General features: G+C 34.8%; 3 protein-coding genes across 3 annotated transcripts; 1 reads left to right on the forward strand and 2 right to left on the reverse strand.

Moving 5' to 3' along the window:
• Positions 1-222: 222 nt before the first annotated feature.
• On the reverse strand, positions 223-2799 carry LOC114410648 (serine/threonine-protein phosphatase 7 long form homolog). Its single transcript, XM_028374603.1, has 5 exons — positions 2739-2799; positions 2491-2616; positions 2278-2348; positions 739-909; positions 223-657 (listed from the first exon to the last, which is right to left on the reverse strand). Exons 1-5 carry the CDS (start codon positions 2797-2799, stop codon positions 223-225), a joined length of 864 nt encoding a protein of 287 aa, XP_028230404.1.
• A 7041-nt stretch (positions 2800-9840) lies between these two features.
• LOC114410649 lies at positions 9841-11962 on the forward strand. Its single transcript, XM_028374604.1, has 3 exons — positions 9841-10017; positions 10395-11864; positions 11942-11962. Exons 1-3 carry the CDS (start codon positions 9841-9843, stop codon positions 11960-11962), a joined length of 1668 nt encoding a protein of 555 aa, XP_028230405.1.
• A 4430-nt stretch (positions 11963-16392) lies between these two features.
• On the reverse strand, positions 16393-17370 carry LOC114410650 (protein spotted leaf 11-like). The gene has a single exon (XM_028374605.1). It carries the CDS (start codon positions 17368-17370, stop codon positions 16393-16395), a length of 978 nt encoding a protein of 325 aa, XP_028230406.1.
• Between the last annotated feature and the right edge of the window lie 9886 nt (positions 17371-27256).

Here is a 27256-nt window from a genome sequence, read left to right on the forward strand (position 1 = left end):
CTAGTCCACTTTTAGCCCAACCCATTGCGGGCCAGCCCACGTGGGCCGGGCTGGCCCATTTTGACAGCTCTACACAAGTGCAGCAGCACCCCAAGCGTAACCTCCACTCTGCGTCAAATCACGCAGTGCATCCAAGAATACCACGTGCATGTGTGTGACACTCTTGTTAGCAAAGAGTGTGCATCCAAGAAGATGCAATAAATAGGCTCACGCTGCTATGATCTAGTCACATGCCCCGATCTTCAGCTCATACACATCGTGCAGCCACAATAATCGAACATAAGAGCCATGACACTGAATCGTCTCAGCTCTCGCCTCTGCAGCACTGACCACAAGCAATTCCACCAACATCTCGACGATGTCATCGACATGAAGTAGCTCGAAGCTGTGGAACGCCCTTACAATAGGAAAATGTAGCAACGATGCAACGTCATCCAAGGTGATAGTCACCTCTCCGACGGGCAAATGGAAACTGCTAGTTTCCTTATGCCAACATTCCACAAAAGCAAACATTAGTCCCTGATCGCTCGTATCAAGGGAACAAGCGATCAAAGGACTCAGTCCACTAGCCACCACAAGGCCTTCAATCTCTGGGGCAAGCCTCCCGAACTTAGCCATCTTCCTTCCATGGGAAGATAGCTTCAACTCAGAACGTTCCTACAAACAATATTAGGGATGATGTAAAAATAATAATTAAATAGTAAACTACGTTCTTTAAGTTTTTTAAAACTTACATACCTCTCCATTCCACACTCTCAAAGCAATGTGATTTTCAAAATCACTCAGAACTGATGTGTCATGGGGTCCGCCTGGAAAACCCTTAACATCAGTAGCACCTTCTTCAATAAGTGCTTTTGGCTGGTTGTCAACCAATTCCTCCTCGGTCGTAGAAGGGTGCTCGACAACAACCTATTGTTGTCGCTGTCTACAGGTTGATGAAGTAGGCCTTCACCGCTGGGGGCATCAACATCACTCTCGTCTCTCCTCCCCAACACTTTTCCTATTGCTCGGCCTAAAGCCTGATCAAAACCTCTAGTTCTAACCATTATCTGCATAACAATTATCCTATTTTTTATATTCAATGGCCCAGATTTTAATAAATGATTTCAATCATTTTTAATAACTTACAAATTTGTTATACAATTAAAATATTTGTTTCAATTTTTGTATAATAATTTTTTTTTAATTTTCAATTCAATTATTTTTATAACCAATTTTAATTAATTTAAATATAGTCTTACTTTTGGAAATCTTAGGTAATCTAATCTTAGTCTTAATTTGAGAAATCTAATCTAATCTTACTCTTAATTTGGGAAATCTTACTAATCTAATCTTACTCTTCATATGGGATATCTTATCTAATCTTACTAATCTAATCAAATTTAATGTTATATTACCAAACATAATTAAATAAAAAACTAGCCAAATAATATAAATAAGGGAGACTAAAGAAAAATAATGAACAACAATAATCAAATCAGTCCACACATAATAAATTTTCAATAATGATTAAATTTCACAAATGATTACGATACTCCAAAAAATAATTACACCAAATTTTATTTACAAAATCACTAAACTAAAAAACATTTCAAAATAAATACAACAAAATTAAATTAAAAAACTAGTTTTGAAATTAATTTAAACAAAAAAATTTCAAAAGATTCAGCCTTCTTTTATAAATTTTAAAAAAAATGAAAAAAAAAAACATAACTGATCCGTATGACAAAGATTTTTTAAAAACATTTAAGAGTACTTTATAAATTTTAAAAAAATTAAAAAAAAACATACAGATCAGTGATCCATATGACAAAGTTTTTTTTAAAAACATTTAACAATACTTTATAAATTTAAAAAATTAAAAAAAAAATCATACGAATCAGTGGTTCATACGGATTGTCTTTTCTTAAAAAAACATTTAACAATACTTTATAAATTTCAAAAAAAAAACCATACGGATCATTGATCCGTATGGTTCATAAAAAAAATTTTAAAAAAATCATACGGATCAATGATCCGTATGGCACAAAAGCAAATACAGTTTTAAAAATCAACTTAAGCATTTTTTTAAATTAAAAAAACAAAAAAAAAAACCATACGGATTAGTGATCCATATGGTTCATACGGATTCACAATCCGTATAAACCACTGATCCGTATGGCATTAGCAATAATTATTTTTTTTTAAAAAAAATTACCAGCCAATATTTAAACATATTTTTATAATTTAAAAAAAAATTAAAAAAACCCAATTAAATTTAATAAAAAAAACCCATACGGATTGTTGATCCGTATGAACCAGTGATTCATATGGGTTTTTGTCTACAAAATGACAATTTTCCGGCAAAGCTTCACAACAAATTCAAAACCAACAACAACAACCACCCAAAACCAATTACAAACAATAATACAATCATGCAACAACATCACAATAGCAAAAAATCATTGAACGCTTCAACAAAAACAGCTTCAAAGGGAAGGGACCACTTACCTGTAAGAAGATTACCCAACCACCGAAAGAAAATGGGAACAACCACCAACGGAAGAAGTGCATGGCGGAAGAACACCAAAACACGAACAACCACCAACGGAGGACTGAAAGAGGAACAAGCAACAACTGTCAAACACCGGAAGAGGAAGATGAACACTCACATAGGCAAAAGAACATGAAGAAATGGATGAGAGGAAGATGAAGACGAAACAGCACTGTATGAACGAAATGCAGCAAATGCACTATACAGATGGCTAACTTTGGGATTTTATAGTAATAGGGTGAAGGGAATTTTGGACTATTCGCCATGGGTGCTGGGTGCCCCAGCAAAAATGTTGGGTGCACCAAGTATCACCCATGAAAATAAACTCCCGTAGGGTTAGGTTGGAATGGGTTTATTGGCCCAAACTGCTTGGAGTAAAGTTCCATGCAATACTTTTTAAGAAGTTCCTTACTTTTTTTTGAAATGTCAATGACGAGGGAGCTAAATTACTTTCTTGGTCACCAAATAAAGAAATTAAATCATGGAAATTTTCTCCATAAAAAAAAGTATTGCAAGGAACTTCTTAAAAAGTTTAAGATGAACAAAAGCAAGGAGGTTGCGACTCCTATTTCTACAAATTGTTACCTTAGTGCTGATGAAAAAGGAAAATCCATTGATCAAACAAGGTATCAAGGTATAGTTTGTTCCCTACTTTACTTGACTACTAGTAGACCAGACATTAAGTTTAGTGTTTGGATGTGTGCTTGCTATTAGTCTAGTCCTAAGGAGTCTCCTTATGGGAACATTAGATGTTAGGCTATAGTACACTAAGGGTTCTAAGATCTCTCTTGTGGGATACACAGATTCAGACTTTGCTAGATGCAAGTTGGATAAGAAGAGCAATAGTGGTACTTGTCACTTTTTAGGGAATGGCTTAGTTTCTTGGAATAGTAAGAAGCAAGCATGTGTTGCCTTGTCTATAGTTGAGGTTGAATCCATGGCTGCAGGAAGTTGTTATGCACAAATATTGTGGCTTAAACAACAACTTTTTTATTTTGGTTTGCATTTAGAACATATTCCCTTAAGATGTGATAACACTAGTGTCATTAGTCTCACCAAGAATCCTATCATAGATTCTAGGGAAAAGCATATAGAGATTAGGAATCATTTCATTAGGGACCATATTCATAAGAGTGATTGTGATATTGAGCTTGTTGATGCAAACTCACAACTAGTTGACATCTTTACCAAACCACTAGCAAGGGATAGGTTCTACCATCTTCATAATGAACTTGGCATTTTAAGTGAGTCTAATCTCACTTGAGCCAATTAGGTAGCCTACATTCATTTCATGCACATATGCATATTGTTTTATATTTGTGATTGCATTATGTCTTGTTTGAGTGTTTGTTTGCTATGTGCATTAGAAAACATGAAAATCCTTTTTGCATATATTTTTTTTTGTAAAAAAAATTGCATATTCATTCATGTTATGGGTCTGGAGTAATCGATTATACTATTTGGTAATCGATTACATCATTTGTAGAGGCCTTAACCCCTTATGGGTTGGGTTATAATCAATTACAACAATTGGTAATCAATTCCAAAGTGTCTGAAACATTTTTTGAAAACGAAAAGACATTTACTTTGTTTTTATTAAACCCTTTCCTGACCTAGAAACCTTTATCCTTTATCTCTCAACCCTTTCTCAAAACCTAAGTGTCTACAACACATCCTTTCATCTTCTCCAAACCTCTCCATCTCTCTTTCTTTTCTTATCTTCAACCTCCATCAATGACTGAAACCAAAGGCAAAAGGATGAAGAGCATTGGACACAGACCCACAGCCCCTAAACCAAGCTCGAAGAAGGAGAAGGAAACAACAAATGGTCGATCTTCCAGGAAGGGCAAGAGGACAACAAAGTCTCCATCACCACCACCCTCTCCAAAGGCAACTCCATGGTTTTCAGAGAAACATTATAAGGCACCCTACAAGTTCAACTATGCCAAAAATGAGTTGATTCAACATAAGTTCTTGAGTCTGCAATGGTTGAAGTCTCAAGGATTTGTCTTTCTAGAGCTCCTAGAGTACCATGGGTTGAAGAAGCTTATGGAGATGAAGGGCACTTACTACCCTAAGTTGGTAAGAGTCTTCTATACTACAACTCACATTGATGGTGACATTGGTTTTCTATGTGTTAAGGTAAAGGGGAAACATATTGTGATGATCCTTGAGGTGTGGGAAGAGGACGTTGGTTTGTCATTTAATGGGATGATGGAAAATGACAAAGGACTAAAAGATGTTGGTCTAACTTTCAACAAAATCACCAAGTACAAGAATCTAATGATGGACCCCTCCACTTACACAATTTTTGTGTCCAAAGGCAAGGGCAAAGAGAGATTTGGTACAAACCCCTTATTATTGGAACACAGACTTCTAGCTTATATGTTCGCTTGGATCATCACTCCTAGTGAGATTAATTATGCTCAGTTAATAGAAGAAGACCTTCTTCTCATCAACCTTATGCAGGGATAGATGAAGATAGACTAGGTCAACGTTGTTGTGGACAACATGTTGAAGACCAAGAGGATTGGTTCTTTCAAGTTTCCATATCCAATGCTGATCTCTAGGATTCTTGATCACTTCCAAGTGGATAACCAGGATGAGGTGTTTCACTTTGTAGAGCTAGAGTTTGAAGTGAAGGCTAAGGCTCTTAAGCAGATGGGCTACATTGAAGTTGAAGAAGGAGCAAGAGGTTGGATTAAGAAGCCTAAGAAAGAAGAAGGCTCGGTAGCAACAACAATAAAAGAAGTAGAAGAAAAGCCTATCATTCCCTTTGAGCTAATAATGATGATGGTTAAGATGGATGAGCTCATGAGGATTCATAAGGAAGACTATAGGGGGCTGAAAGCATGTTTTGAAGCTATCTCAGGGAGGTTGGATGCTATGGGGCACCTCGTGTGAATGATATCTGATTCTACCCTTTTATCCCATCTAAGACCTATTAGAGTTTAGGATAGTTAGCCTCTAAGCTTTCTAGGATATAGTCTTGTTGTTTGTTTGTGATATTTGATATGTTATCTTTATGTTCAATTGCTTTATCTTTTGATTAATGACTTGTAATTTGCTCCAATGAATGACATTACTTTTTCTCTACCTAGTGTGTTATGCATTTTATTGGTTCGATTTTTTATACACGTTTTGGCTTTGTGATGCCAAAAGAGGGACAAAAACATGTGTTTGATTGTGTATGTACCTAACTACATGAATTGAATAGATGCTTCTAATATGTTTGTTAAGTATGATCCTGAACAAGTACATGATCAAAGGAAAAACACCAATACACATCAAATTGGTTTGGCATGATCAAAACCAAAAAGGTGGAGATTGTTGGATCAAGAGTTTGAAGACTTGAAGATTAGTCTTAGGATTCTTTTGGTTTTTACAATTTTGCAATGCCAAAAATTTCCATAGATGTGGCATTTGTATTGGATATTTTAGACTTAGCATGATTGAATGGTTTAGATTAGGTTTTTTATCCATGCTTAGTGGGTAACAAAACATGAGGAGATTGATGATTTGATCTCTAAGTTTCTAAGAGGCAATAGGTTCAATCACTATGTAATAGGTTATTAAGTTTAGACAATCAAATTACAAAGGAGTATTCAATCATGTTCTTAATTATTTCTAGTTTCTTTTACCTTGATTAAGGTTATCAAGGGTTATTTGTGAGTTGATAAGGTTTCAACTCCTAATCTTTATCTTGTAGGGTTCAAGGGGAGAGTAAAGTATTAGGGAATTGCTTATGCATAGTGTTTATATTTGATTCTCTATTAGTGGAAGTTCTAAGGGTTCTTAGAACAACTAGACGTAGGTCCTTTTGGGACTAAACCAATATAAACCTTGTGTTTGATTCTCTTTTTTTCTAAACTTTTGTCATATTATTCAATCTTGGTAATGGAATTAATGTGAAAGGGCCATATAACTCTGTTTTCTAAGGTTTGTTTATATATTGGTTTTAAGTTTTGTTGATCTTGCTTCAATATAACATTTGTTAAAACCTTGATTTTTCAAGGGGTATTGATTTTAATTGAATTAAGAAATTAAGTGGTAAATTTTTCGAAAGAATTTATCCACCTCATCTTCTAGATTCTTGACTAACCTAACACACGGCACGTGCTTACGCAATTACTCTACAATGCCTCTCTACCGCATCTGATTGAGCATTTGTAGATTAATATTTTTCTACTCTTATTAGCTCAATTGACATCTCTTTGACCCTTATTTGCTCACCTTAAATCAGTTTTGGTCTAAGGCAAATGATTGAGCTTAATTGAGAATTATAGCTAAATTTTAGATTTTGTGCTTACTTTGACCTATCTGCCTTGTGCAGGGCCTAGAGGACATTACAGAAATCCAAATGGAACGTGTGAGTCATCCCTGGAAAGATAAGAAAAATATATTCAATTTTGTTTCAAATAAGCTTTGGCCAATTCTGCCATCTCGAGGGTCAAATTGAGCCTGGAAGTCAGAACCTCTGCACTTGAATAATTGGGCTGGGAGTTTGGGCTTTTGTTTTGTGCAATTAGTTTAGTTAGGTAGTTCGTTAGTTAGTTAGTAACACTCTATATATTAGTGCTAGTTAGTTAGTTAGTGACTGAACTCCATTTTGGAGAAAGAACTTCACTTTGGACTTCATTTTGTATAAAACTTGTGGTGCATGCTTTCTCTTTTCTCTCTTCTTCTCTCTTTTTCTCTCAATTATTCTTCATCTTTTCACTTCTGTTCCACCATTTTGTTACACAAATTTCGTGGTTTCTCCATTGGTGATGATCATGGAGGGCTAAACAATTAATCAATTCAAGGATCCACTCCAAGAAAAGCTGAATTTGAGTCCTGATTTGGTTTTTCTACTCTTTGTGAATGTTCTTTCTCTTCAATCCTATTTTCGTTTTTAATGATTCTGGTTATGTTTAGGATTGAAAATGGATTAGGTTACGGATTCATCTCCTAATTTCAAAATTTAATCACAGATTGTTTGAATGATCTTCCAACATAATTTGTGATTTCAAACAATTTAGAGATTTGATTCGATTGAACTCTCTCTAATGCATTTGAGTGAACTTTCACATTGAACATCATTCATAGTAACTGTGATAATTCTATTTATATTGGTTTGTTGAATTGGATTGATGCTTTTCATCTTGAATTGTATTATGTTCTTGTTTTATTTTGTTCTTTCTTCAATTTTGTTTTGTGTGTTTTCACATTCTTTTAGAGTTGCTTACAAACTGTTTGACAAAAATCCCCCTTCATGTTTATAAGTGAATGAATGTAAGGACCATATTGAATCATATTTCTAAGTTCGATCTAGGTTAATCCTATGCTACAAAATTCTCTAGTAAATTTTTTTTTGAACGATTCAACATTCGTTATTAGCATTTTCCCCTTTATGCGAGACGCCTTCATGCGGGGGGTTGCGTCCAAAAACGTATGATGTCTGTTTCGTGCAAGCCATCAGAAATCTGAAAAAAAAAGTGGAAAAATAAGTCAATAATCCTTCATAATAAATCATTATATTTAACTAAGAAAATAAAATTAAAAACATTACATTAGTCTATAAATAATAAAACATCAAAACACATAATGAAATCACAATTTCATTGTATGTATGGCCAAAAACTACAACAAAATTGTGTTCCCATTTTGCGTTTGTTCAAAATGCACAACGAAAACATGATCTCGTCGTAGTCTTTGTCCTGACGCACAATAGAATTGCAATTTCGTTGTGTCATTCAAGAGTAAAAATAAAATACATCGTTGCGTATTTCACGACTCCATTGGGTGTTCTTTTTTTTTAAGAAACGGAATTGTGATTCCATTGTACATATATCTACAATGGAATTATGATTTCGTTGAGCACAAAATCACAAAAAAAATTACCAGCTCAGAGGGACACAAAAGGGAAAAAGGGGGATGGTTGGGAAATGAAGGAGAAGGGGATGGATGGGAAGGGAAAGGAGAATGGAAGAGTTGGGAAGGGGTTTAGAAGGGAAGGGTTGGGAAGGGGAAAGGCACAAAAGGGAAAGAAAAGGTAGGGGGTGCTAGGAAGTTGGGAGGCACGGGTAGAGAGAAGGAAGAAGAGGGAGAAGTGGAGAATTTTAAAATGAGGGGCAAAAGAGTCTTTTCACGATTAGGTAGGGGCTAATAGCAAAAACATTTAGGGGCCCATAGTAACACCTCAAAGTTGATTTGAAAGCTCATGTACATCTTTAGAAGTTTCCAACTTGCTAGATTAGAAGCCCACATTCACTAATTTGATTATTGGAACCATGCAACTGGTCAACTAAGGACTTATAATTAGTTTCAAAGATAGCCCTATGGTAAAATAACCTAATTACTCATTTCATAGCTTGGATTCATGTGTTGAGGTGTGGGGGCAATTTCCCCCATAAGATTTTTCTTTTTATTTGTATATGTGTAATAAAAAAATCATCCCCATAAGATAATTTTTTTGTTAAATTGAATGTTAAATTATAACAAAATAGTTTAACTTACAATTTGATAATTTTTAATATGATTAAATAAAATTTTAGTCTTGTAAATTTGTGCTAATTTTTAGTTTCTACAAGTTTTTTTTTCATTTAGTCTATGTAAGTTTACATCTTTTCTATTTAAGTTCTTTTAAGATTTTTTTTTCATTTAATTTATAGTACTCATAAGTTTGGTTTAGAAACTAAAATTAAAAAAAAAAAACTCAAACTTTTAGGAAAAAAATGGGAAAAAAATATTACAAATACCAAAATTGAAAAGGCTCAAAATTACAAGACTAAAAATGACAAAAAAAATACAATACCAAAACTGAAGAGGTGCAACTTACGTAATCTGAATTCATATTTAAGTCATTTTAATAAATATATTGATTTGCCTTTCAAAATTAATAAATAAATTGACTTGGTCTTGCCCAATTCAATAAAGCATGTGGAATTCCATGCACAGTGCAAACTACATTAAGAGAACTATTATGAAAATGGTTTGGTCATCGAAAAGGAAAAAACTTGAGAGAACCAAAAAGTACAACCATGCAGGGTCACTCGTGTGTATAAAGCAAAAACCATTATCCAAAAGCTAGGCGTTTGGACGAAGTCTCCCTCAGCTCATATAAAAGAATGAAACGAAGATTAATAAAAAAAATCTTTTAAATTAAAAATTGGCTTTCAAAGTGAGTCCACTTTAAATTTATGCTAAACTTACAAAGAAGAAAAAACAAAAGGAGGGGAATTGAAACTTTCAGCAAACATGAAAGGACATGCAAAAGATTAGATGAGAAAGGATCAGTGTTGTTAAATGGCGGCCATGGCGGCGTCATGACGGAGTTGCGTAGCGGATTTTTGAAAAAACGCCACCGAATAGTGGTGGCGTGGCGGGTTGAAGATGGCGGCGCCATGGCGGTCATGGCGGATATGGTGGCGAGGCGGAAAATGGCAGAATTTTTTTTTTTTGTCCACGGTAGGAGTTGGGCTGACCCGACCCAACCCTACCCGGTAACTTAATGAAAAGCACGACCCCTCCAAGCTTTCAGAGCGCAGCTGCGAGCCCTCCAATCTCCAACACAAAGCGCGACCCTGGAACCTAGCTGTGACCCGCAGCACACAGCAACCAGCAATGACGACCCACGGCGTGAACGGCGGCAACGAGCACGACAACGACGACCCACGGCGCGAACGTCGACGACGACCCACACGCAGAACATCGCGATCCAACTCTAGTGGGCATCTTGAAGCTTTATTATTTTTTTTTGGTTTTGTTTTTTCTGTTTGACACCCATTTTTTCCCTTTTTCTATTTGACACCCTCTTTTTACTTTCGATAGTCCCATTTTTATTTTTTTTTCTATTTGACACCACAATTTTTTTGTTCAGTCCTCTTTTATAGTTGAACCATCATCTGATGCTGCTATTGCAAGTGCAACGAGGAAAAATAAGGCAGATCCAGGCTGGAAATATTGTCATCCACTGGTGGAAGGAGATACAAACACCATTGTTTGTAATTTCTGTGGAAAAATCACAAAGGGAGGAATAACCAAAGCCAAACAACACCTGATTGGGAAGTCGGGTAACGTTGCAGCTTGCAAGAAAACTCCACCAAATGTAGTCGAAGAGTTGAAGGAATATATGGCTACCAAAAAAAGTGGGAGCACTTACAGTACTTTTGGCAGTGGTAATATGGCAAATATAAGAGATTTTGAATTTGGTGAACCAATTGGATGTGATGGAAGTGAAGAAGATGAGTTTGCAGACTTTTGTAATGTTGCTGCAAGTGCAAAGACAAAGTGTGGAACTAAAAAAGGACCAATGGACAAATTTTGTAAGAATCCAGAAAATGCAATCAATCGGAGAAAAATGGAGATGTTGAGGCAAATGAACATAAGAGAGTCAATGGATAAGAATGAAGTATTGAAGGTGCATCAACATATTGCTCGCTTTTGGTACCAAGCAGGTTTGTCATTCAACCTCATTAAATTGAAAAGCTTTGAGAATATGGTTGCAGCCATTGGTCAATATGGGTCATATTTGCCCATTCCTAGCTATCATGACATTAGAGTTCCACTCCTGAAGAAGGAAGTTGAATATACTGAAAATTTGATGAAAGGTCATAGGGAGCAATGGGTCAAGTATGGTTGTACTATTATGTCTGATGCATGGACTGATCGGAAACAAAGATGCATCATTAATTTTTTGATTAACTCTCAAGCTGGTTCCATGTTTTTGAAGTCTGTTGATGGATCTGATTTTGTAAAGAAAGGTGAAAAGCTTTTTGAGTTGCTTGATGCCATTGTGGTGGAAGTTGGAGAAGAGAATGTTGTTCAAGTTGTAACCGATAATGGGAGCAACTATGTTTTAGTAGGTAAGTTGTTAGAGGAGAAAAGGAAACATATTTATTGGACTCCTTGTGCAGCTCATTGTATTGATTTGATGCTTGAAGATATTGGGAAGCTTCCCTTGATAAGGAAGACAATTAGAAGGGCAATTAATCTAGTTGGGTTTATCTATGCCCATTCTAGTACCTTAAGTTTATTGAGAAATTTTACAAACAAGAGGGAATTGGTGAGACATGCTATTACTAGATTTGCCACTTCTTATCTAACCTTGGAAAGGCTTCACAAAGAGAAAGAAAATATTAGAAAGATGTTTACTTCTGATGAATGGACCTTGAACAAGCTATCTAAGGAGCCTAAGGGAAAAGAAGCTACAAAGGTAGTTCTCATGCCTTCTTTTTGGAATAGTGTGGTTTACACTCTTAAAGTCATGGCTCCACTTGTGAAAGTGCTTCGTCTTGTGGATGGTAAAAAGAAACCAGCCATGGGCTATATTTATGAAGCAATGGACAAGGCAAAAGAAACAATTATCAAGTCTTTCAACAACAATGAAAGCAAGTATAAAGATGTGTTTGCAATCATTGATAAAAGATGGAATTGTCAGCTTCATAGGCCATTGCATGCAGCTGCCCACTTCTTAAATCCAGAGTTCTTTTATGACAACACTGACTTGGAGGCAAATGTTTGGGTCACAAACTCCAAATTTGCAAAAGCTAGTTATTAAAATTTTGAGTTTGACTTGCAGTGCTTCAGGATGTGAAAGAAATTGGAGTGTGTTTGAGCAAGTAATTGTGACAAAACTCTAACTATAGTTTTTAATTTTATTTAATTTTGATGATCAAGTTTTATTTGGAGTATATTTGAGATTGAAATCAACATTTATTTTTTATGTTGTAGATTCATTCCAAAAAAAGAAATAGGCTTGAGCACAAGAGGTTGCATGATTTGGTGTTTGTCAAATACAACCAACAATTGAAGCAAAGATATAATGCAAGAGATGAAATTGATCCAATTTTTCTTAATGATATTGATGTGTGCAATGAATGGCTCGTGCGAGAGATGGATCAAGATGATGATAATGATGCTGGAAATGATTTGGTATTTGAAGATGATGATGCTCTAAATTGGGCAACTGTGTATCAGGCTTCGGGGGTTGGAGAGTGTAGGATGTATACTAGGCGGAAAAAGCAAAAAACAACAAGTGTTGTTGCTGCCCAAACTTCTAAAAAACAGGCAATGGTTGTTGGATCTTCATCAAGGAAGCAAAAAGCAGTCCAAGAAAATGATGAAGATCTAGATTTTGAGGAGAATATTGATCTTGAATCTGAAGAAGAAGAAATCATGGTCAATTTTGAGGCGTCTGATGGGGAAGAGGGAGAGGGAGATGCTCCATTACCATATGATAACAACGAAGATGATTATGTTGGGATTGGAGAAAATGATTAGAGCCTCAACCTTCCCTTTGCACTTTGCATTATGTTTTTATCATTTTCTTATTTTGAACTCTTTAATGAGTTTATTTGGTGTTGGTACTTGATTATTGTATGAACTCATGAAACTTTTTTAGTTTATTTGAATGCAATCCTTTGTTTTTTCAATTTCAATGAGTTTATATATATGTTTTTTTTTTTGTCCGTCATGACATCCGCCATTTTCCGCTACGTCATCCGCCATATTTTTATGGCGGATTTTTGACTTTCCGCCATGAACCGCCATCTGCCATTAACAACTTTCACATCATGCTTAGACTATTAAGATGCTGGCTTTACATTTGTTTGAAGGTGTTTGCCCCAGTAGAAATAAGCTTCTTGCTTTATTAGGTTCCAAATTTCAGTTCCTGAGTTATGAGAACTGCATCATTGATTACATATTTTCCGAATAGAGCTATTGAATCTAATTTTGTTCAGGAAACTAAACAAGTAGCAGATCACCACCTATTTTCATTTGTTAGTAGAGTTCCTATATGTGTTCATAAATACTCCCTCACTTTTAATTAGGAGTGTAAGAAAATTAATCAAATTCAATTATTTTTTTGATAAAAAAATAATTGATGGAATTCTTAATGGAATAGGTATTACAAGTTTTCTAGCTCAGTTCTTTTTCAAGTGTCAGTTTTTTGGAATTTTGTGTTTCTATTTATTTGTTAATTTTAAAAATTTAAGATAACAATTTTTTTTCAATCTTCACTCTTTACCTAATTTTTAATTAATTTAAAATTTTGTGATGAGAGTGGAAATAAAAAACTAGTCTGTATTTATTTTGGGAAAAAAATACAACAGAAAACTTGATAACTATTTTAGGGGAACAAGAATTTTTTTTGCATTTTTTAATTTCTGATAAAAATCTTAAATGATACTCAAAAAAGAAATTGAGGTAATGAATTGTAATAACTTCGAAACATGTGTCATTACAATACAGGCTTGTTCAACTCATGGTACTGCATGATAAGAGACAAAAACGCATATAATCAAGGAAATTCTTTTCAACTCTGTAATTATATGCACTCAATCAAAAGCCTGATGAGAATGGATGATATTTTTAACAACTAGTAACAAAGCTTCTGTTCTTGTCATATTCTTTCTCTTCATGGATATTTTCCTTTAATCCTTTTGAATAATAATCATACATCTCTAGGATTTTCCCGAAGATCAAAAGTATTTGGTCTGCACAGTCATTGCAGTGGGAAGTTAGAGAGATTATTGTTAGGCAACTTTTTGAATTACTTTGGTCAAGTTATTTTCGTTTTTTGTACACTGTAGCTATGTCTAAAATTTTGTTTTGATCTCTCAAACTAGCCTTATGTTTGAGCTCCTAGGTTATATATTGTATTTGTATCTTGCGCTTACAGAACAAAACTCTCAGAAAAATTTCAAAAGGGCCTCTGATTGTAGTCCATGAAATAGAAGAAATAGACATAAAGTTTAAAATAGTATCCTTCAGTACTGTACATTACAATCACACTCCACCATATCAACATAATTGAAAAATAAAAATGAAAGAGCAGTTAGGAGAAGGACAAAGAGGAAACCTCGAATTCATGAAACGCCAATAACTTCTGATGCACAGGGCACAAATCATAATGAACCATCAACCATATAGCTGTTTTGTGAACTACTTTAGCTATTTAAGATGGACATGCATATTGAACAATTTAGGTGCCAAAGCTCATGCACAAGTTAGCAGAATAAGCAGATACCATCAACAAAGTAGAGTGGAATGGAATAAAATGGCATTAATTGTCATTGTTTAGGGTCCTAAAAACAGGATAAAACGAAATGGAACACGATTGAATGTGTTTCATTTCATTTCATTTTATCCAATACTTTCTTTTATTACCACAATTTGGGGATATATAAGATGGAATGGAATCAAGTATAATTCACTGATTACCATTCAGTCCATTTCCCTAAATAGAAACTTAATTGTATCATAAAATAGTCAATGGTATAGTGAATATATTCTATTATATTCCACCCATCATTAGATATCCAACCAAAAAATCAACATGTACATCTCTATTTTATTCTTAATACGAGATTTCAGCCAAAGACTTTCACAGCTCCTCGGACTTTTGATCAGGATTCTTATCACCCAAAGAGTGAGAATTTTGAATTTGTTCTTCATGATACACATTTCTTTCTAGCAAGTATCTATTTCTAGTGAGAAGCAACCAAAACACAGACTACACATCAGCTGGTATAAAACGGACACACTAAAAGCCAGGAAAATCTTCCAAGAAGTATCAGAGACCAAAATTTACTTACATATCACTTCATGTAAATAATGAATCTATGAGAAGGACCATTAAAATTAGTGCTGCAATAACCATAACCCAGCCTTGTGCTTCCCAGCACTCAAATGACCACCACACAACATCATGACAGAAAAAACTTAAAGCATGGAAAAATTATACATACTATAAACTTTCTTCATTAGTTTCAAACACTAACTATTTCACCGTTTCTGTGAGCTAGCTTGAGATTGAGATTAGGCTTGTTGAGGAAGATTGTGCAAATTATTTAAAATGAATAATTTGATGGATGCATGAATAAGATCACATTATATAGAGTAGAGTAAATTACACTCACATCCCTTATGGTTTCTTCAAAATTAACATGATTTCCTTTCCTTTTATTCCCTACAATAACCCTCTGCAGTTGTTTAAAATACATCCCACCGTATACCACATTACATTGTGTTTTTGTTTTCTAAGAAACACATTACATTATGTACCCTGTAAAGAGGATTAATGTTTAGTTAAAATAGAAGATTTATCATGCGAATTTGACAAAAAGCACGGGGAGTATCACGGTAATTTGCTGTACTTATTATTGATTATTGATAAGATGATGGTATATAGTTCTATTTACTCAGTATCCTGCATGAATATACTCATTAGCTTCTCAATGTACAAGACTAGATCAACCACTTGAAGCAGTGATGCACAAGTATTTTAGGGTTAACTATTTTAATTCAAAGCTACACACAACATGAGCAAGGCAAACATAGGTTGCAGTCCAATCAAAGCAATAGAGACAAAAAAAAAAAAAAAAACAAAGAAAAGATACACCGGCAAAAGAATAAACAGAACATGTTATTAACTGTCATAGTTTCTATTTGAATGTACAACACAACAAATATTGCCATTTGCTATAACTTAGCTTGATCAACTAGAGTATAGTATAATCAACCAACACCTAGTCATAATTTTATACACGCTACCCCACCTAAAACTGATCCAACTAAAGAATAAAATATATATAAAAAAATTGTGATTTTATCTGTCTCTAGTGCCCCCGAATCCGTTCTCTTTTTACAAGTCATATGTATTTTCTTACGGAACACAAATATGCTGGAATTAGAAAAGATTATTATAAAAATTCTCCGACTGAACACCACATTAGGATTGAGTGAAGCGATATTGCAATTGGAGTTTTTTCTCTTTTATAAGTCACATGTATTTTGTACCAGAAACAAACATGTCCAAACTAGGTAAGACTATTATTATAGACCACAAAATTTTCCGTTGATTGCGATAATAGTTACCCACTACAGCTTGAACCCGATTCTGGATCAACGGGATACAAATCTTGAACAACTTCACCACTGCTTCCACCATCAAGCAAAAGCTTAAAAAACGCCACGGCTTTGCTCTTCCCTTTGGGGCTACCGTGTTCCTGCACGTACGCGATCCCATCCAAGCCCCCAACTTTGTCTCTAACCTCCCGAAAAACCCTCTCACTCCCACACCTCACCAAATTCAACAACGCCGCAACAGCATTCTCCTTCGTCCTCAAACTGCAGCTCCCACTCTCCGAACTCAACATCATCGTTAACACCGAAACCCCCGACACCTTCCGAAACGCCTCCTCGCTCTCCTCACAGGCCGCCACCTGCGCGATCACAGCAGTGGCGTCCTCGATTATGCCAGCCCTCCTATTTCCGTCCTTGCCCTTGGCTACGAGAGCGAAGAGCGCAGGAACCGCGCCGAGCCGGATTAGTACAATCCGGCTCGGCGGGTGGAGGGCTACTCCAAAGCATGCCTTGAGGGCATCCTTTATGGACCTCGTCGGGGAATCAGAGTGACTGATTATACCGACGAGGGCCCGGATGATGTCGGGTTTAGAGGTGATTATGGGGCGGAACTCGGAGACGACGGCGAGGAGGCTGTGGAGGGTGGCGGCGGCGGACTGGACGGCGGAGGCAGCGGAGGAGGTGGCGTGGCGGGAGAGGAGGTGGGCGAGGGCGTCCGGGAGGGCGGGGGAGGCGGCGAGGGGGCGACGGTCGGAGATGGAGAGGTTGAGGAGGGTGGCGGCGGCGTGGTCCTGGATGGGGTGGGAGGGGGAGTAGAGGGCGGAGGCGAGGAGAGGGACGGCGCCTGCGGCGGAAATGAGGGGGCGAGCGGCGGGGTCTTCGGCGGAGGTGCGGCGTAGGTGGCGGAGGGCGGCCAGGCGGGTTTGGTCGGAGGAGGAACTGAGGGATGAGACGAGGGTGCGGATTGTTAGAAGCTTGGTGTCCATTGAATGAATGAATTTTTGAGGTTTATAATTTTTAATAATGTTTAATCCATTTGGGGGTTCTGAGAATTGAAGAAGTTGCCTTGTTGGGATTGTTATGTTGCAAATTGCAATTATTTTTGTGGGTTTAATAAGAGTGGAAGTAATGTTGTGGGATTGGAGGGACTGAATAGTGGAAGATAGTGAAAGGAGGAAAACAGTGAAGTCGATATAATAGTGCAGACATGGCATTTAATAAGTGTTTGTGAAGAAGTTGTTGAAAGATAATTGTAGATTGACTTTTAAAAGATTTGATAGTTTGATTAAGTCAGATTCAGATGCGTAAGATTTTAATTTTATCCGAGCAATTCACGAAGTGATATGTTAATTATTCACCCTAGGTGACGTGGTGTTAACGGGGATGAAGGGTTTTTTTACTATTGTTTGGTGTAATTATTTTTTTAGAATTATCAGGATGAATATTTTTTGAAATAATTATGAGAATGGATAAATTGTCAATTGAAGGATGACTTTACATACATTAAAATCGTGCTAGCAAACACGATTTTGCTTTGGTTTTTTTTTTTTATGAAGAAATCGTCCACAGGTTGACGATTTTATTTTTTAATTGTTTTTAACGTAAATTACTTGAAGTCATGCTTGCTTTGGTGAGTTCAATTTGATTTTTTTTAATATTAAACCAAAATCATATTTGCAAGTGATTATTTTGGTTTTTATTTAAAAAAAAGTTCATAAATTTATAATGGATTTTTATTTTAGTATAAAGTTATAAATGATTAAGGAATTTTTTAATTTAAAAAATATATAAAAAAATAATATGTTAATAATAAAACGATAAATAAGCGAAATTTAATACAATTTAAACAATGTTAATGATTATGAGAATCAAGATGAAGATAACAATAACAATTATGATAACAATTTTAGTTTTGGTGTCACTAGGAATGATTATGCTCAAAACGATGAAGATGACTTTCATTACGTATGCGTGTCATTTTCATATCGTCGTCAAATGGGTAGACATGTTGATACTATGATGAGAGAAGATAACTCGACATGATCCTATATCAAAAAAAGGACAACTAGACCTATGCGTGGGATATCTTCCCACAAATAAATATTTTTCTTTTAATATATATAACATTATATCTTTATTTATAATATTATGAACAATTTCAAAATGTTTTTGAATTATCCAAATTTATTATTATTATAATTCAAAACAACTTTTATTTGATTTTAATTTAAATTTAAATACCCTAATGCAAAAATTAAAAATAAAATTCATTATAAATTATAAAGGGGGGTAACGGCGATGGGGAAACATTGTCATTTGCGATAAGGAGAAAGAATTTTGCCTTGCATTAGTGGTGAGGACTGTATCATTCATCGTAATTGTAATGTAAGCCTTTGTCACGACGAACCACCATTTTAGTAGGAGAGAGTCTCTTGAAGGTGGTTTTTGAGGGTGCCAGAAGAAGGGGGGGTAACGGCGATGGGGAAATAGAGTTAAGGGGAGCAACGTGTAAATGGGAGGAGTGAATTGAGGACAAGCAGTGCTTTTGATGTCATTCAATTTGTCTTCCTACAACCTTGCCAGAGCAGCCACCTGGACGAGTGATAAAGGCTGGAGAGCCTGAACCTTGCAGAGGATCTCAGGCGATAAACCTAAAATGAAGCAACTAAGGAGGAAAAGAGGGAGGAGGGAGACTAACAATCTGGTTAGCCAAACTTTCAAACTCAGAGAAGTATGAGCTGACCATTCCTTGCTACGATAGTTTGAAGAGGGCTCCCTTGGGGTCGTCATAGAATGAGGGTGCAAAACACATCTCTAAGGCCTAGAGAAAATTGAACCATGACGAGATCTGGTCATTGCGAAACATCCACTAGTACCAGCTCAAGGCAGTGCGACAAGGTAGAATGAAGCGACCTGAAGGTGCTTGTCATCAGGGGTGCCATGGAACTCAAAGAACTAAGAAATTTTGAAGACCAAGATATGGCATCTAAACCATCAAACTGTGAGACATCAAGTTTCATACAGGGAGGATGATTCCGGGAATGACGACCAAACGAATCAGTCTTGAGGGAGTTGAGGCGAGAAATGACCTCATCAAGTTTGGAGTGGAGGAAGCTCTAGTTAGCAGTGAGGGCACTCTGGTTTTGGGTGAGAAGAGTGATAGCCTCTTCAAGGCGAGTGAGAGTTTGGGAACGAGTGTTATCAGCCATAGAAGAGAGGCAATGAAAGCACCAAAGATGATAGCTACAGTACCTAAAGGTAAGAATATTCTTCTCCTAAATTTGAGGCCAGGAGACTACCTCCAGAAATGTAGACGGAAAAAAGATTTACTGAATATTATTCTCTGCCTTTTCCATTCATTCTAGCATCCCTTATGACTTACTCTGTATAGGATTAACAAACTCCTAACAACTCTAATCATAATTGGACAACTGGATCACTAAATGACAAAAGGAAAAACATATTGCTCAATTGTAATAGCCTTATAACAGCTTAATGGATGTAATCGTTCTAGCCTTAAGGTCTCCTGGGGATCCTTTTGAGCTTTTCATCATCTGTTGGGCCCTTGGTGCTATCAGAATCCTCATTGAAACTACAAATATGCAACTCTAAATGAGACTCACAATATTCTTTGGGATACCTATATCCTGCAGTGTATCTCAAACAAATTCCCACTTCAATCTATTGTATGGTTTCTCCAATTCTATCTTTATCACCATCCAACCTTTCTAACCACATTACCTCCTTATAGAATGAAAAACTTCTTGATCAATAATGATATTGTCCCCGCTTTGTTAGGAAGCAACGAAATTGGATTGGAAAGGACCAATCAAACTACTCATGGTGGGAGGAAGTCTTTGGGAAATAAGACGGATGATAGCCTTACACTAATAGAAAAATACAGTTTAGCGACTGAAAATATTTAGTTGCTATTAGTTACTAAAATAGTGACTGGAATCTTTTTATCGCTAATTGCGACCGAACTTATAGTTGGTAGTTGACTTGCGTCAACGATCGTATTCCCGACCAAGGAGAAGCGTCACTGAAAATCCCGGTCGCTAGTTCAGTCACGTGCATACATAAATTCAAAAACATTTTCGCGACGGCATTAGCGACCGAAGTGGACTTGAAGTTAGCGACCAAATATAATTTGGTTGCTATGCTATGCTGATAGCGACCAAAACTATTTCGGTCGCTATTGGACAATTATTTTGAGGCTAGCAACTGAATGTATTTTCTAGAAAAAATAAGAAACTAAATTTTTAATTTATTATAAATCATAATCAATATATATCATTCTTAAATACGTTTTATAATTGAAAATTATTGAAATTAATATATTATAATATTTTTAAATTAACAAATCAATATTTTCATTAATTTGTAAATCATAATAATTATATAATATTTTTAATTATACTTTGGTGATTTATAATAAAATTAAAAGATCAATATTTACATTATTTGATTAAGATAAATAAATCATGGTTATCATTATTCTTTTAATATGTGTTTTATACAAAATAATTTTTTATTTTATATAATTATTTAAAAATTATAATAAATATATACCCTTTATATTATGAAAATATGCAAATCAAATTTTGTGAAATTAAGTATTTTAAAATACTAAGCATAAGTGTAGCACTAATGATTCATTAAGGTTGAATGTGGTATAAGTGAAATTTTATGCATCAATGAAGACCCAATAAGATGCCATGGGTAACTTATGCATTCACTAAAAGTCCAAGTTGACTTTAATTTAAGGCCTAATAACAAAAAAAAATAGCTTTCCCATATTTTTCTTATTTCATCAAATTGGTATCCCTATTTTTTAACTGTTGACTAACCATTCACTTGTTCAATTTTAAATATTGAGCTAGAAATTTCACCAACGTTTTGTTAAAAAATAAAAACTTAAAAAAAGTTTGAAAAATGACTAAAACCATAGTCCTTGAAGGACGAAACACACTCATTTACACTACATCCAAATACTCATTTGAATGTTTGGTACAAAATATAGTATTAATATAAGTTTTATGCGAAAATAGTTCAAAATTCAAACTTTATTCTTTTTAATTTATTATATTTTTATAGCGACCGAATTAGCAACCGAAATGCATTTATTCTGAAATTAATTATTTACTAGCGACCGAGTTAGCGACTAAACTTTATTTTTATGTATTTTTATAAACTTAGCTGCCGAATTAGCGACTAAAAGTAATTTTTAAAATTTTATTTCGGTGGCTAAAACTTTTAGCGACCGAATTTAACGATTTAGCGACCGAATGTGTCAGTCGCAAAATCATGATTTTTTAGTAGTGTTATACACATTATTACACAACCCAATCGGTCTAAAGTCCTTAACCAAACTCACTTCATCTTTTTTAGGGATCAAAGTAAGGAAAGTTTGGTTAATTTCTTCCACCCTATAGGGATGTTGGAACACTTCCTTTATCAGATCACAAAAATCAGCACCCACTACACTCCAATATTTTTGGAACAAAATCGCTTGAGATCCATTCCACATAATCCTCATTGAAGTTTTAAAGATGCCTCTAGTAGGATGGAAGTCGTGAAGAGCTTCTCCATTACATAGAATCCTCACTGAAGTTGTAGAAATGCAACTCCAAATGAGACTCACGATATTCTCTGGGACACCTATATCTTACAAAGTATCTCAAACAAATTCCCAATTCAATCTATCGTATGCTTTCTCCAATTCTATTTTTATTGTTATCCAACCTTTCTGACCATGTTTACTCCTTATAGAATGAAAGACTTCTTGATCAAAATTAATATCATCTTTGTTTTGCCAAAAAGGAACAAAGTTGGATTGAAGCCAGTCAAACTACTCATGATGGGACGAGTCTATGGGAAATAAGACGAGTGATAGCCTTATACACAACATTACATAACCTAATTGATCTAAAGTCCTTAACCAAACTCACTTCATCTTTTTAGGGATCAAAGTAAGGAAAGTTTGGTTAATTTCTTCCACCCTGTGGGGATGTTGGGACACTTCCTTTATCATATCACAAAAATCAACACCCACCACACTCTAATATTTCTGGAAGAAATCGCTTGATATCCATTTGGGCCTAGTGCCTTTAGACTCCCCACGTACTTAACATTTTGATAGATCTCAACTGAGGAAGGAAGCCTATGCAAATTGTTCAAAACATCATGATCAATGCTAGAGAAAGCATTCGAAAGAGGAAAGGAAATATAACCTCCATCATCTTGAAACAAATCTTGTAGATATCAATAACCATATGTTCTAGAGCTTGGGAGTCTGTCACCCAATTGCCACTATCATCCTTTAGAAGATCATACTTATTCTTGCGCATACAAATAGTCATAATACCATGGAAATACATGATGTTTCAATCTCCCAACAAAAGCCATTTTTCCCTTGACTTTTGAAACCAATAAAGCTATTCCTTTGCAAGAACATGTCCATTCTCTCCACACCCTACTATATTCAGCATCAAGAGTAAGGTCATAAGGATTAGATCTTCTTCTATCTAGATAATCTCGTTTCTTTTTCAAAAGATTTTATGCTTATGAATACAACCAAAAACATCCCTATTTCATATCTTTAAATTATTGGAAAAGGACGAGATCTTACTAGACCAGGATGAGACAACATTATCCTTCCCCCATTTTGAAGAGACAAAAGCTAGAAAATACTAGTGCAAAGTCCAAGCTGCCTCAAACCTAAATGCCCGACAGTGCTAGTTTCTTCTCTTCGCTCCTTCCAGTCTTAAAAGAAGCGTCTATGATCAGACTTTAACCAGTTGAGATGAACAACTGTAGCTTCCTGAAAATGAGTGTGCCATCCCAAGTTAACAAGACAACGATCAAGCCTGACTCCAACTCTACCATTCCTCCATGTGATGGAAGTAACCTGAAAACCCATATCAAGAAGATCTCCTTCCTGAATAAGGCTTCAAAACAAGTTCATATCTCTATGACCATGAGACATAATATGGATTGGTTCATATAGGTTTAAGTTAATTTAGATTTGATTTGCATTAATTGGATGAATTTGTGGGTTGGAGATTCGAGTTATTTTTTTTACAAACACTTTTTTTACAAGCAATTGATCTCTGGATAAAATGTTTGTTTTTTTACATACAGGTACTCATCAAATTTGACTTAACTGTTTTTTATTTGTGTTAGATAGAGATAGGAAAAAAAAAGTGCCAACAAGGTCTCAACTCTCAAGTAGAGAACAAAATGGAATAATGGACCAACAAGTTTAAAAAATGAAGTTTTCAGCAAGATGTATGAGGCTGTCAGAAATGAAACCTATAGGCTAGTATTAATTTTATTCCTTAAACTGTAACCTTTGAAATGAATGACGAGAAAATATAAAGAAAGCAACATGAATAATGATTTCTTTTTTAAATAATGTATAGAAAAAAAATTAAAGTTAACTTATTAAAAGTAAGAAATCCAAAATTTGTTTTTTCCTTTTTAATTTAAATTTCAAATTTTCCTTTTATATCTCATTTTATCCCTAATGTTTCAAATTTTGTTGTTTTATTTGGAGTATTTCAAAAAAAGTTCTTGTCCCACATTACTTGATTTTGCTTACCTTCAAATATTTATTTATTTTTTTGTGAAATCTTGATATATATATATATATATATATATATATATATATATATATATCAACATGTTTTAAAAACTTTAAACAAGTAACACACTACAAAAAAAATGATATTTCCGACGAAATATTTCCCACGAAATTTTTCGAAGGATTAAATTATGTCAAAAATTTAAAAATTGCAACGAAATTTACCCACAGAAAAATTTTCCATTGAAAAGTATATAATTTAATATCTTTCTGACGGATTTTACCAAAGGAATTCGATCTGTCGGAATTTTAATTTTACCCGAACAAAAGGGCCTCAACCCTAGCCCTCTTCACACTCACGTTTTCGACCTTGTATCCATTGTGCCGTCTTGTGAGCCCACACCTTTGTGCCTCCACTGTGCCTTTGTTGTCGCTCTTCCTCTCTAAGCCCACGCCGTCGTGCCCACTCCCGCCGTAGTGAGGTAATAAGAACAGTTAATTTACGAGCTTGAAGTTTGATCTCCTGTACTTGCAAGTAATTGTCTTCATCAAAACTCTTCTTGAGATCCTTATTGAGATAATTTTTTTCTACATATGGTCATTTTTGGGTTAATACTATGAACCTATTTCTATCTCGTAAGTTCTAATTGCCCATATAAATCATAGATAATAAGAACAATTAATAATACTTATTGTTGTAAGAGAACCACTGGTTTTCACTGGGCTTCTAACTTTTGGGTGGGAGATCTTCTTGCCATATAGTTACTATAATATATGAATAAACAATTTTGAGAGATATATGTTGAATATCTTGCTTTTGATTACCAAGATTTTGTTAATGAAGTAACTAAGGAGAATGCAATAAATAATAATTGAGTATGAAAGAGACCACTCCTGTGAAGCTACTGAAGTGAGGACAAGCTACTTTGAGTGGAGAAGGGAATGAAATAGAAATGCAAAATTGATTTTGTTTTGTCATTGTTAGTTTAGAAGATAAAAAAAATTGATTTATAAGGTCTATTAGATGTGTAAATAATAGAAGGGAAATAGTCAATCTTATAAAATCATCATTTTGTTCATTGCATAAAATAATATAATAAAAAAAATTTGGTCCCATGCAAGCTGTCATATTTTCTAGTTTATTCTCTGCCATGTCCTTGTTTGTCTTGACAGATTGGAATACGAGGTCTCCTAAATGCATTTCCTCCTAATATCTTTATTTATCTGGTCTTTTTTGCTAATAAACAGAAGGAAGGATAGGGCTCTTCTTCAGTGAGCAATGGGTGTATCTATCATACTTTATTTTAAGGATGAATACATCTCTACTTATTTACTTTTAGAGAGATTTTTTCCCTTGAGAAAGCATGTAATCTCTCAATTATTTCTCATTCTTCTCTTTAAAATCTGTCCAACTCAAATGAGTCTGTTTTCAAGCCTTGTGACAATGACAGCTGGCCAAGTGACTGGTGGTAGTGATAGACTGTTTTAGCTTTCTGTTCCCATGTTTTTGTCTTATCCTTATACTGCTTTTATCTTTGTCTAGTTGCTTTGGCATGACTATCATTTTCAAGTTATAATTTTTTTGTTGAGCGCCTTTCTAATTGTTCTTGATTGTCTAATTGATTGATGGAGATAGGGCACCCTTTTTTATTCTGGTGCGTATGGTGAACCAAGTTTCATCAGCCAGAAGCTCCCCATCATAATGCACCCAAAAGCACGGCGGCGTGGGTATGAGTTTAAGTTGTAGATTTAAGTTACATTTACTTTGTTTGTATATATAGTTTAATTTGGCATATATAGCATGAGTTTTTTGACAATATCATGCGACCGTTGAGGAAGAATTGAGAAAAGGAAAAAAAAGGATGAAAAAAAGAAAAAAAAAAGTCTCTATCATCTTTGTCTTCCTTCGTCATTAGTGTTGATCTTAGATTTAGTCTTCACCATGGTAGAGGGTGCTTTTTTATGGATTGTGTGGTCCATTAGGTATTTTGTTATGCCATTGACTTAGAAAGCATACTGGGGGTAAAGGTCTTTATGGGAAAGCATGTTGCTCTTGTTAGAATTAATGTCTCATGTGAGAGGGATGTGACTTATGTAGGGACTAATAAGTAAATGATTAACGATTAAGGGCTAAGTTATGATTGGACTTAATATGAGAAGTTTCTAGAGCTAACTGTTACTTGATGGGAGTAGTGGTTATAAAAGGGGTTTAATACCCACTAACGTGAAATAAGGTCTCATTCCTGACCAGAAAAGTGTTCTCTATCACCCATAGCCATCACGAACAGAGAGAGACATAAAAGAAAGACCTAAGGAAGTGAAATTTTATTTCTCTCTTCTTTCAAGGAAATCAAAGTGCACCAGAGAGAACTTCCTATGGAGAAAGGTACACATCATTATCTATTGTTTATTGATTGTTTGTGAGAATCATAGGTTTCAAGATTCTGTTGTTTCCTATAATTGATAGTCTAGGAAACCCCTTAAAATTTTACATGTGGTATCAGAGCATGTGTTATGAAATTTATGATTCTCCAAGAATGATTGAATTTCTCTCAATTATGTATAAACCTTAATTATGAAATTTAGGAATTTTAATTTCTATTACATGTATTTTCAATTACATGTTTCCATAGTATGTTTTTGGCATTAATTATGTTTTTCCGCTGTAAAGTATGAAATTTTGTATGAAAGGAATATTATACAAAACTTCAAAGAGAAAGCTTCAGCTGCTAATTTTATTTTTAATGGAGGAAGCTGTCTTTCCATTAACGTTATTTATATATTAAATTTGGATAAAGATTTTATATTTATCCTTTTGTACTATCAAATTTAGTTCCATGGTAATGGTGTCTGGTATTGATATTTTTATCATATAATATGAGAAAGCCATATAATGTGAGAAAGCCACATTACTGTGAGCGTAAGTTTCAACTTTTTGAAAAGCGTTAGCACGTATGTTACGTTCATTCCAGGGTATAAATATTATGTAAATTTGGAAAAAGCCATTGTGGCTGCCAGTATCTATCTATAATGGAGAAAGAAAGTGTGAGTTGCAATTCCAATTCATGGAAAAGTTGCGGCTGCTACACGTAGGTTTCCTGGTATAGGTGAAGGAATTTTGAAATTGCTATTTGCAACCCATTTTGCTATTTTCAGTCCCACTTGCCTTTTTTCCGGAAATTATTATTAAACGTGATTAAAGAATTGAAATTTTATACCCTGTAATTAAATTAACGTGAATGCTTTGAAATTATTGGTAGCAGTAAATATATGTATATGCTACATAT

Source organism: Glycine soja, chromosome 4 (genome assembly GCF_004193775.1).
Source record: "Glycine soja cultivar W05 chromosome 4, ASM419377v2, whole genome shotgun sequence".
Classification (NCBI taxonomy): Eukaryota; Viridiplantae; Streptophyta; class Magnoliopsida; order Fabales; family Fabaceae; genus Glycine; species Glycine soja.